At 42.3% G+C, this 10,936-nt stretch overlaps 1 protein-coding gene across 4 annotated transcripts in view; it reads right to left on the reverse strand.

The window, feature by feature from the left end:
• The window catches only part of samd11 (sterile alpha motif domain containing 11), a 50,342-nt gene that overhangs the window by 28,537 nt on the left and 10,869 nt on the right, over window positions 1-10,936 (reverse strand). For all 4 annotated transcript variants that reach the window (XM_023427397.2, XM_023427396.2, XM_023427398.2 and 1 more), the window contains exon 3: window positions 8,469-8,644. In XM_023427397.2, the coding sequence (XP_023283165.1) occupies window positions 8,469-8,644 (176 nt within the window). The remainder of the gene's footprint in view (window positions 1-8,468; window positions 8,645-10,936) is intronic.

Here is a 10,936-nt window from a genome sequence, read left to right on the forward strand (position 1 = left end):
TTCCACAATGCCATCGAAACCAGCATGTGATAAAGCAGCAGTGCATAGATTCACACTATTTCACACACTACTTACCACAGAAATCCTCCATCCAGACAGACCTGTCCTCTCTGATATGCATACCTCCACACAGACTCACCAGCTACAAGTGTCTGTCCTGTAAAGTGGCTCTTAGCGGTGAGGTGTGTAATACACTCTGACAGACTACCGCATCCAGCACTTTTGGACCTCATCCCTACTCATCTTCCACACTAAGATGTATTAACGAACATATTCACAACTCATAAGTAGTTTAGCAGCTTAAAACCTGATTATGGCTCTTTTTAAACTGCGGCCGCCAACAGCTGTTTTAGAGAAATATGGCAATTGAATAATGTGAAAAGACATGTGAGGAATATTAAAGATCAAATAAAATATCAATCAAGACTTGAACTGGTCTTACTTCTTAGGAATGTAATATTAATAAGACAACACAATGAGTCTGTGTTATTGAAAACAATGGTCTTCTTTTCTCTTGTCATGCCTACACTTCAACACGAGGTCCTTCACAACACAACCGTTCACAAGAGTCTCTCAAACACCCTGTCCTGCCCTTCAGCACCCAAAGGAGGAGCAGGAGGAGGGTTTACAGATTATGCCTAGATCTGGTTGGAGCCACTCTGCCCTTCCAAATGCTCCACCAGCCGCCTTTCTAACCACCCCGCACCACTGCACCCACACAACTGTGTCATGGAGGTATTTCATTTGCAATCTGATTACCATCCTGATCGCATTAAATGGCATAATGATGGGAAATAGGCGCTTAGCGTTTGAGGGGAGTACAGCAGCCGTGCAGTACAAGTGTAGTCACAGTGTAATGGCAAACAGCTTGTGTGGTAGGAGAGGTAGAGTACTGAATATTTTTTTAGTTTACAGTCTACATATCGTTTACTGTTAAATGACTGTGACATACATGGAACATGGAAGAGCGCTCCAAAGCCCAAGAGAACAGGAAACTGTCACTTTGTCCACAAAATAAGCCTAAATAACATGCAGCATTGAGACATGTCAGTCTGATGGTAGCACCTTCCTCTAGTGTCAGCAGAAATCTGCTTTATGGGCTTAACTGGCAACTTTATTGAAAGCAGAATCATCTATGAAGGGGGTCTGGTATGACACGGCAAGCACAGTTTATGGGACAAAAGCGGTGAATGGTTCTTAGCTGCCACCACTATGACGAGGCCACACTGTTTGCGGCTGCTGGATTTGGGTTTTTACAGTCCCATGATTACAGGCTCCTGCTGTAATGTCAGGCTGTCGGCCGCCAAGCTGTTTTCCACACGCTAACAGAAAAAATGAAGGGGAGCGGAGAAAGCCTAATGCTGGCCATGCTGGCTTCACCAGTCACCTTTTCAGTCACGGAGAACCAATGACTCAGAAAACGGTCTCAGACAAAACAGTCCTCACTGGTTGCTAAGCAAGGAGACGCTTGATTGGACTGCGACTGCAAATTCTTTAGACTAATGATAGACTTCTTTTCTAGAGTGTATCTTGCTAAAATTAGTAGCTATCTGTGTCTGAGAGCCCAATGGTTTCCTTCAAAAAGAAAATGAGATGCAGGGAAGGTTTTTTAATTGTGCTTGGAGTCATATAATAAAGCATCTGCGTCACCCAGTGACTCCAACAAAACACACATCACACACGCTGCAGTTACACGGTCCACTGTGAGAAACTGCAGCCAAATCCATCAATCAGGTAGCAGCGTTCTAACACCACCCTCTGTCCATCATTTAAAGTGATCATGATAATGCTATCCTGAACTCCTCAGAGAGGTGATGGGGTTATTATCCTGTGGCAAAGTGGCTGCTCTAAGCCATGAATGGCAAGGACATTGTTAGTGGGGTAATTAGCGCACTTTTCCTGAGCTGTCCCGCCTCGGCTTGGGCTAATGAGAGCCTAGTCCTATCCCCACCCACCTCTGCCCTCCCTCAACCCCCTCCCCTCCTCTCTTTCCGTGGGTGGAGGCAAGGTCATACTCAAGCCCTGGAAGATGGAGAGGGGGGTGGGGATGGTGTTTAAAACCCAGTCACCTGAGTCAGCGCTCCCAAAGGAGCTCCTAAGGCCAGCGTTAGCTGGGGAGGACGAGGGACTCAGAGAGAATGGTGGGGGGTTATATTGTGGCTGCTGGGTCTGATAGCTAAGAAGGACATGAGCTGCTTTCTTATCACCCAGGTGCACGCCAGAGACAATCATCTCATCCTCAGCTCATCCCTAAACTGGTCAATACTGCCCCTTCATCCCCAGCCACAGGACAGACACACTGACCCAGACACTGGGATAAGTAATATGTGTTAACACTCATGGATACTACTGGTGTCCATCACTGAAATTATATCACAAACTCTGTACAAGTAATTAAATTTCTATTTTGTCTGTTAATCAATCGATAATTTTTGAAACTGGTGCCAAAAAAGTATTGTTTTGGTATCAGTTCAGGTACTGATACCAAAACAATACTTTTTTCATGAGCTTAGTTTGGGGATTTCTTAATTTAAAAACGCATCTGTTGTAAATAGAGACGCTTGCCTAAAGTGAATATATTGAGTAAAGGAAAAAGGCTTTCCTGATTTTGGTCAGGAAATATCTGATTCAAAAATAAGAAAAGAAGCATTCGATGCCAAGTTCGAATACCTTTGAAACGTTATGACAAGTAGCCCTAATTTTTTACTGCTGTTTTCTTTCAATGATTCCTGGCTATGCATTTTAAATAAACTAACAATATAACTATCACAGTTCCAGCTACTCAATATAACAATATGCTGATTTTTTTAATCTCACAGTAATTGGAATGCTTATTTATTGATAAATCATACATGTCAATACAAATTTAATAAAAAACACCAGAAAATGTCCACTATTCCTACATGAGCTGATTAACTTCATCTGCCAAATCATTTGCCTGAGGCTTTTTCTTTTGTTCAGGAAGCTTGTGCCATTAGAAGGGGGGCGTTACTATTCAAAATGGCCCAAACAATGTGGAAAGACTATTCTCCTGGCACGGGGAGTCAACTCAGTATAAATGCCCAGCAGTGGCCTGCTGCGGCATTGGCACGTGGAGCTGAGGTGGCGGGGCTGGAGGTCACAGTGTGAGCTGGCAGAAGCTGGCAGCCCAGGCACCCTGACGCCATGTCTCACACCACCACTGGGAAAGTGCTGACAGACAGACAGCAGGGATGTGAAGGTGGAGGAGTGGAGAAGGAGGAGGAGACAGAGAGAGAGAGAGAGAGAGAGAGAGAGAGAGAGAGAGAGACAGGTCACTGTATAACATCTGGTGCTCTCAGGTTTACTGTGTACCCTCCTCTGCTCTCAAGACAACAGCCCCAACACACAGCCCAATCCAACCTGCACAGGTGGCCCACAGCAACATTCAAATACAACCGGGCAATATGTAATTCAGCAACCACAGCGTAATAAGATGTGGACTTGGGCAAAATACTGAGAAAAAGCAGGAATGAGTAAAGTTTCTACGATGCCCCGCAGAAAAAAAGAAATAAAATGCAAGTCTTTTATTTAGGAAATACCTATACTTTAGGAGGCATAAAGTTTAAAGCAGGAATATGGATCTTTTCCATATACATTTTATGTTTTGTCTGATTCCTGTGAGCAGCGGAAACACAATTGTCATGCTGCTCACAGTTGGATCGAAAGCCAACTCGCAACTGGGAACTCTGCAAGCAGAGATGGTAATGAATAAATACAGAAATAGATACATAAATAAGTAAGAGTAGCCCAGCTTCACTTGGGCTTCACTTCTCCCTGTTGTTCCTCTGCTGTACAGGCTGACACGAGGTCGATAAGGCAGCCAAGGAAGGAAAGAAAAGTATAATGGAAATAGAATATACGATAAGTCCGCCATGTTGCATCCTGTACTGATCCATGCACACGCTGCTGGTTTTCATGTTAATTTGTCCTCTGGCTCACATTTTATGAGCTATTATCATTCACGTTTTTCAAACTCAGAAAGAAATTCTTCAACAGATTTAAGGAAAGTTTGGAATGAAAAAGGAAGACATCTGTTATATTCACAGTATCTGATGTAATCCCTCTGAGCTTTCAAAGAGCACACCATTGGACTGTAGATACTGTAGGAGAGGCCAAAGTTCTTATTATCTTCAGCTGATTTCAACATACTGAATGGCAGCAAATGATGAATAGTAAACATTGTGTTCTTTACATGCGGAAATGATGAACCTCATGCTTCAAGCCAACGCCAAATCTGAGACTAAACTGCTGGAACACTACCGGCCATCTTTTTGTTAATCCTATATTTTGACAGGGACTTAATAGACACAACACTGCTCTATGTGGAAACAATGAACCTCTTGCTGATAGCCAACGCCCAATCAACTACTAAATTGCTGTGACTCTGTTGCCATGGTAAACGGGTGTAAACAAGGCCAAAAATTCTTGAAGCGGAAAGCTCCTCTAGAAAGCTATAAAACCTCCAAGCTCACTAATTAGAGCTTCAGGGGAGAGCCATTTCCAGTAATTTCACACTGTCCGTGACCCCTTACTGGCATAAGGCAATGACACAGTTGTTCAATAAAGCCAGAGGACAAAATGTCAAATGCGATAGACATACAGTAGCTAACTCAGCATCAAGTCTTCCTCTTTCTGTGGTTATTGCACAGATTGAGTACAGCATCCCCGTTGACAAATCTGAGCCCGTGCTACTCCAGGAAAAGATCTGTTGTCATACAGAGGGACAGACTGTAAAGGGAAACTGAGAAAAAAAAACTGTGAGAGTACGAAATAACTATTAGATTCTTCGAAATGTTTGGGAATGTGAGCATCTTCTGTTTGTGTCTGATTTCACCAAACGTCCCATTGGCAGCATGAACCTCAAACAAACACTACCGCGGTTTCTCTCAGTGCGCACCAAAGCTCGCGCTGCGTCAAAGTTTCACCGGAATAAAAAAAACGACATTAAGCAGACGATGGTTAAAGACTATGACGAGGTCTGTCAAAATTACATTCACAGTAACTTAAAGTAGAACCTTGTTGGTGAAGACAAAAATCTCTAGCCAAAACCAATAAGATGTTATATTGAGTTCAGTATGTTGCTTGTTTCAACCAGCCGGTCTCCCTGCTGAGTGGATGAGCACAGGACGAGATGGTTCTTATAAAGAGTCCCAGTTATGGCGTCTGACAGTTAGACTATGCTGAACAAAAACTGAACAGCCTGGTGTGTTTTATACTTTTGGCAGTCTATGGTAAAAAGGTCGGTAGACCTTAAATATTTTTCCCCTTTTATAGATGAAAGCATTTGTATATCAAATAGAAAATGGCCTCATGCATGATTGAAAACCTGAGAAACTGCCTTTGTTTGTCTTGGTGAAGGTTAATAATGGGTATGGAGGGTTTTTTTTTCTCTACAGGGCAGAGGCTGAAAGGTAGACGTCAGCGGGTGTAACTTATAAAATCCACAGTGGTTGTCGGGTAATTACCCAGACTCTCAGTCAGCAATTTTCAATCAAAGCCTTGTTATCTACGGCCAACTGAAACAAACACTAAGGTAGGCTTTGTTTTGCCCTTGAGTAAGACACTAAAATCACAAGTTACTGCTATCAAATATTTAGTGCCTGAGATGAAATCCATATATCAGTGTTAACGAATCCAAGTCACATACAAACAATCTGCAGTACTGATACCAAAACAAGATTTTGTTTCCACCTTTCAGTTCCTGTGTGTTTCACACTGGCTTCGATACCCCAAGGAGCTTCCGTATACACCTTACTGTGATAATGATTACTTGGTTGGCTCTGTGGCTTGGCTGCTATTCAGTCCCGAGATGCTCCGTGCTTCTTCAGCAGGATAAGTGCGGCTCTATGGAGCACCAATTAAACAATTGTGTGTAAAGCCGGCAACTATTAACATTAATCTGGTTAAAACAAGATGGACCAGCTTATAATGAACCTGAGAAGACGTCCTGATGAGAACGCTGAGCTATGAAGACAACACCTGTTGACGACAGACAAATCCCCTTAACACACAACAGTTGGCCCCCTGAACCAAGCAAACAATCTCCTCTTTAATGTTACACAAAGTGACATTATATATATTGAACTATTCCCTGAAAAACTGGAATGAGGCAGAGACTGTAAAATATCCCCTAATGTAATGCCACCAAAATTTTCCTGCATAAGGAATTTCGTAAGGATAAAAAAAAAAAATTGGATAAATAATTCACAAATGCTGCTCAGATGTGCCCATGCAGATTAAAGTGCAGTTACAGTGGGCAGGTTGTAGCAGCCAAGTGGGTGTGACGCGGTGCTGCCGCCAGCCTTGATGATGTGTGGATGAGACAGCACAGATACACTCACACATGTATACAGAGGCCCTGTATTTTTCACATCCATTGGCCAAATCCAATTTGTTAAGACCCTTCTACGACTCACTTACGAAGCTGCGGTCAATGAAAATAAGATTTCCGTGATTGGACATCCCATTATCCCGTTCGTCCAGACCCGCATTGGGGGATAAAGCAAGGCTGAGATGGATGCCCACGACAGACCGGAGCTGCGGCTCCAGCGAGTCCGCCGCCTTTCAAAGGGTAAAAGCCTGACATATTAGTCATAAGTGTTCTTTAAATTCATTATCATCTTAACACGCCAGCGGCACAAGTGTCAGGGGGAGGGGAAGCCCTCTCAAATGAGGTTAGTGGATCCATTTTAAGCTTCACAAGTTGCTGTGCTGTCCGCCGTGTCACACGCAAGTCTCAAGACATGAAAAACATCCCCTTCTGTAATGAGGTTGCACAAGCTGCTTATAATGCAGCTGGGGACTTTCTGGGGTTAATCAATGAACATCTTCTACATTATATCTGTCCATAGCTTGTCTGATTTCTGAATCAAACAAATCTGTTTATGTACATACCAACTAATCACAAATCCATGTGATGTTTATTCCCGATTAAAACTTTCTCTTAATTTCGCATGAATCAAAGCACTTATTGTACAGAGAGCAATTATTAAATATACAACCCTATGTTTTATTCAGTTCAAGTTCCTAACAAAGCAGAGTGTATGCCATCATTGTGAGGCAGCGCTCCTTTTGATTCATCTTAATAAGGTGACCTTACTGTAACCTTGCATGTGTGTGTTTGCATGTATAAAGATGAACAAGGTTATCCACTTGAATCCAAACAGGCTTTTAGTACTTTTTTTTTTTTTTTTCAAAAACCCAATCTAATGTGTGCACAACTTATGAGCCATCCATTATTGTGGAGAATTTCAATTTTGACAATTTGTCAAACAGCCATTTACTGATTCACACTAAAATGCGACTTGTTTGATAAAAACAAAAAAACACTGACATTTCTGAAAACATATAAGCAGTATTGCTAATAAATTCTACTTTTGATGCAGTCTAGTTCTCAAAAATAGCAATGACAACACAGAACAGAACAACATTCCTGTCAGGTATTCTGCTTTCCTCCTGATTTGATGAAAATAACACGTGTGAAGGTCGAGGAACCAGAGGCTGTTTCTAGATACATGTTGGAGTGTACAGTGAAACTGTGAGTTTTTACTGTTGCTGATGTGTTTTTGAGGAGCAGTGCTACTTCTCATTATTAATCTTAGTCTGTCTCTCTGAGTATGTTTGTGTTTTCACTTATTTCAAACCCTCAGCTCTAATATTTGCGTATACTGTTACTTGAGTAGCAAGAACAGCTGCACATCAAGATGAAAATAGATTCTAAAGCTAGTTATTCTATAACCATTTCAGACATAAGAACTTATACTCTTTTTATACTAAAGACTCTATGATCAAACCGCTCTCAAGCACAGCTCAGGGTGGGATGAAGCAGACAGCGGTGACTCAGGTGACTTGTCTTTCAAAATCAAGTCAAGACAGATGCACTGAGACTTGGCAGCAGCAACAAAACGCAAACCAACAAGCCAATTAACACTTTCAAAGCTCAGCACACATCCCTCCATTAGACATCCCAAAGCAAAAGCAAGTATACTAAGTATATTTTTGAAACACGGTTCTTTGTCTGTTCGTCTCAAAATGAGCCTTTAACACCTCAAAATTATCCTAAAATCACTAGATGAAATAATAAAAGTTGCATCTGTCTGCTTTTAGACAGGATCTGAAAAGAAGCAAACAAATCAGTGGACTTATTACGGTTCTATTTTTTTTTTCTTATAAAAAAAAAAAAGTGACACCTCAATTTATTTCTCATGGTGATTTCATAACACAACATATGCATTTTCAGCCACATTAAAAGCCAAAGCAATTAGAATAATATGTGTCAGTGTCTAACCACACACAGAAAAAGAAAAGAGGAAAATGTAAGAAATAAGAAAAGAGGTAGAAAAGTCTGGGATAATATTCAAATGGGTCACAACCGTCAAACATGTCTGTGCCGCCCTTCAAACTACATTAAAGCCATGGCCATAGAAGTCATAAAGTAGGAGCCTCACCTCTTTCTCATGATACTGTAATGCAACTCGTCCTCCTGCTTGATGTGGGCATGATCCCCACTGGCCCGCTCGCTGCCTTCACTGTCGTCACTGCTGAAGATGGAGGCCAGCTCCTTCTTGGGTACCCGGTTGGGGGGAAGGGGGATGGTGCGTTTCTCAGCCAAGCGCCCACGGTTCTGCACAACATGGCACAAAGAAAAAAAGACATTTTAGCAACAGGATTCACTATTCCAAGACACTAAAGTACTAAATATGATGGTACTGTCTGCAAAAACCAATGTTTTTTTATTCTTATTTTGGCCATTTGTACACATCTTTTTTAAGTTTGAGCTCTCTCTTCAAATGTACAGTTGAGATGGATCAAGACTCTTATTGAGTAGTATTGACTGGCTATTTTGTGTTGTGTCATCTTGCTTATTAAACACCTCCTAAAAGAATTCAATCAGTAATTCCCAGCCAGCGCTACTCGCACACCCAAGGAGGTACTTCTGCAGTTGCCAGGGAGATGTGGAAGATTGTGAAGTAGCTCAATTACTTTCAAAAAGAAGAAATTGAAATTTGATTTAAAAAAAAAAAAAAGGATTGAAATATATAAAGGATTGAAATAGATTATTAAAAGGAATTGTTTGCTAATATTTCTATTTTTCTATAATTAATAATATTGACACAAATGTGATTTTAAACTGAAACACACACATCTGTAAGGCGCCATGTGGTGTCACTGAGGCAAGATGATCTGACAGAGCCTTGGGAGTACATCAGAAAATGGTTGGGAATCACTGCATCAAATCATTTAACACAAAATATTATCTTAAAACATTCTCATCAAAAGCTGAAATAATTTACAAGCTTAGAGCAAAAATTGGTTTAATAGCCATGATAGAAATGTCAGTGTAGCTGGCACCCACGAGCCAAACTGAAACCAAAACAACATAATCTCTGAGATTGACACTCAGCCTCCAGCCAGATATCATCAAGTTGTGTGTACTGTTTGTGAATAAATTATAAAGTAATACTGAAAAAATCTTCCAATACTCTCTGTTAGGTCAACTGGGTATGTCTGCAGCACTAAAGCAGCGTCCCTGTTTCCAACACACCATACCTTTCTAATCAAAAACCAAACTGATGGGGAAAAAAGTTGGTGCATTGAGTGTTTATTTTTTTCCAAAGCTATCAGGAGTAAGCAGAGAAAAGAAGGGATAAAGAGGAGAGTGTGGCCCTAGGGTCGTGAGGAAGTAAAGCTGGGTGACCTTTAATGTGACCTGAAGAGGTCACTGCAGATTAACGTGGTCCTGTCACAGGGGGAGATGGGAGCAGCGAGAGAAGGAAAGTAACGGAGGTTGAGCCGCAGTAGGAAATGGTAGAAGAGCAAGGGATTGACAGGCTGAAGAGAGAAGTTAACAGGGAAGATAGTGAGAGCGGATGTGGGTTTGCAGAGGAGAGAGAAGACAAAAGGCGAGAGAAAATACAGAAATGAAAGAGAAAATGGTGAGTCAAAACATGAAAGAGAAAGCTCCACAGGAGTAAGGTCTGTCCGGTGTGGGAGAGTGGACTTGGATTTGAAACTTGTCTTTCGGTCTATGCCTACACCACTGCTCTTACTCCCAAACGCCTTCAAGCCCTCCAGCTATCCCTTCCACCACACGCAACCCTGCTCTCCACCACTCCTCCCCGTTCCTTCCTACCCTTCCCTCGCTCCTTCCATCCCAGGAGGCACGGCAGCATGAGTGGCAGACGGGGGCAGGAGGAGGGATTTAGGGGCTCCTAGCCAAGAGGCAAACAGGTGCAGCCCCTCTGGAGTCTCTCAAATGGCAGACGTTAAGAAGAGTTTGGGGGGGGGGGGCAGAAAGATGAAAACATCCCCCAGGATGAGCAGGCCACATAGTTCTGCTCATTTCTCTACTTTCTTTTTTTTCGTGCCTTGCCAGAAAAAAGGTTTTTCCTCCTTTCTTCTTTCCTTTCAGGGCTTTCTACAAGTTCCAGCTCCAGCATTTGAGGACAGTGGATTACTTTCTGATACTTCTGCTACTTCCACACAAGGCCCTGACTGTAGGAAATAGGAGGGAAACATTGCATCACAACAGCAGAACAACCCTTCTATGGATTCAGCCAGTCATATCTGTCAGACACACATCTGTTAAATACAAATTCTCAACCTCACGCTTCTTTATTGCTCTTCTCACAACATCAGGGAAAACACACAAGTGCATATGCCTGTCAGCCTCACACACATATATGCATGTACACTCTCACACACACACACCTGTTCCTGTTCCTTAGAATTCCCCTCCAAAGCAGGGGATTTTACTTGGAGCATGCCAGCAATATAGTGTATACAAGAATAGTTTGTCTAAGAGCAGTCGTGACTCTAGCTGTGTGTGTGTATGTGAGTGTGTGAGCATGTAGACAACCACCCACATGGCCGTGACATACCCAGGCTGACAGCCCCCTCCTCCCCCCCTCCCTCC

Source organism: Seriola lalandi, unplaced genomic scaffold (assembly GCF_002814215.2).
Source record: "Seriola lalandi dorsalis isolate HSWRI2012SDOR001 ecotype SW California unplaced genomic scaffold, Sedor1 jcf7180002054861, whole genome shotgun sequence".
Lineage (NCBI taxonomy): Eukaryota > Metazoa > Chordata > Actinopteri > Carangiformes > Carangidae > Seriola > Seriola lalandi.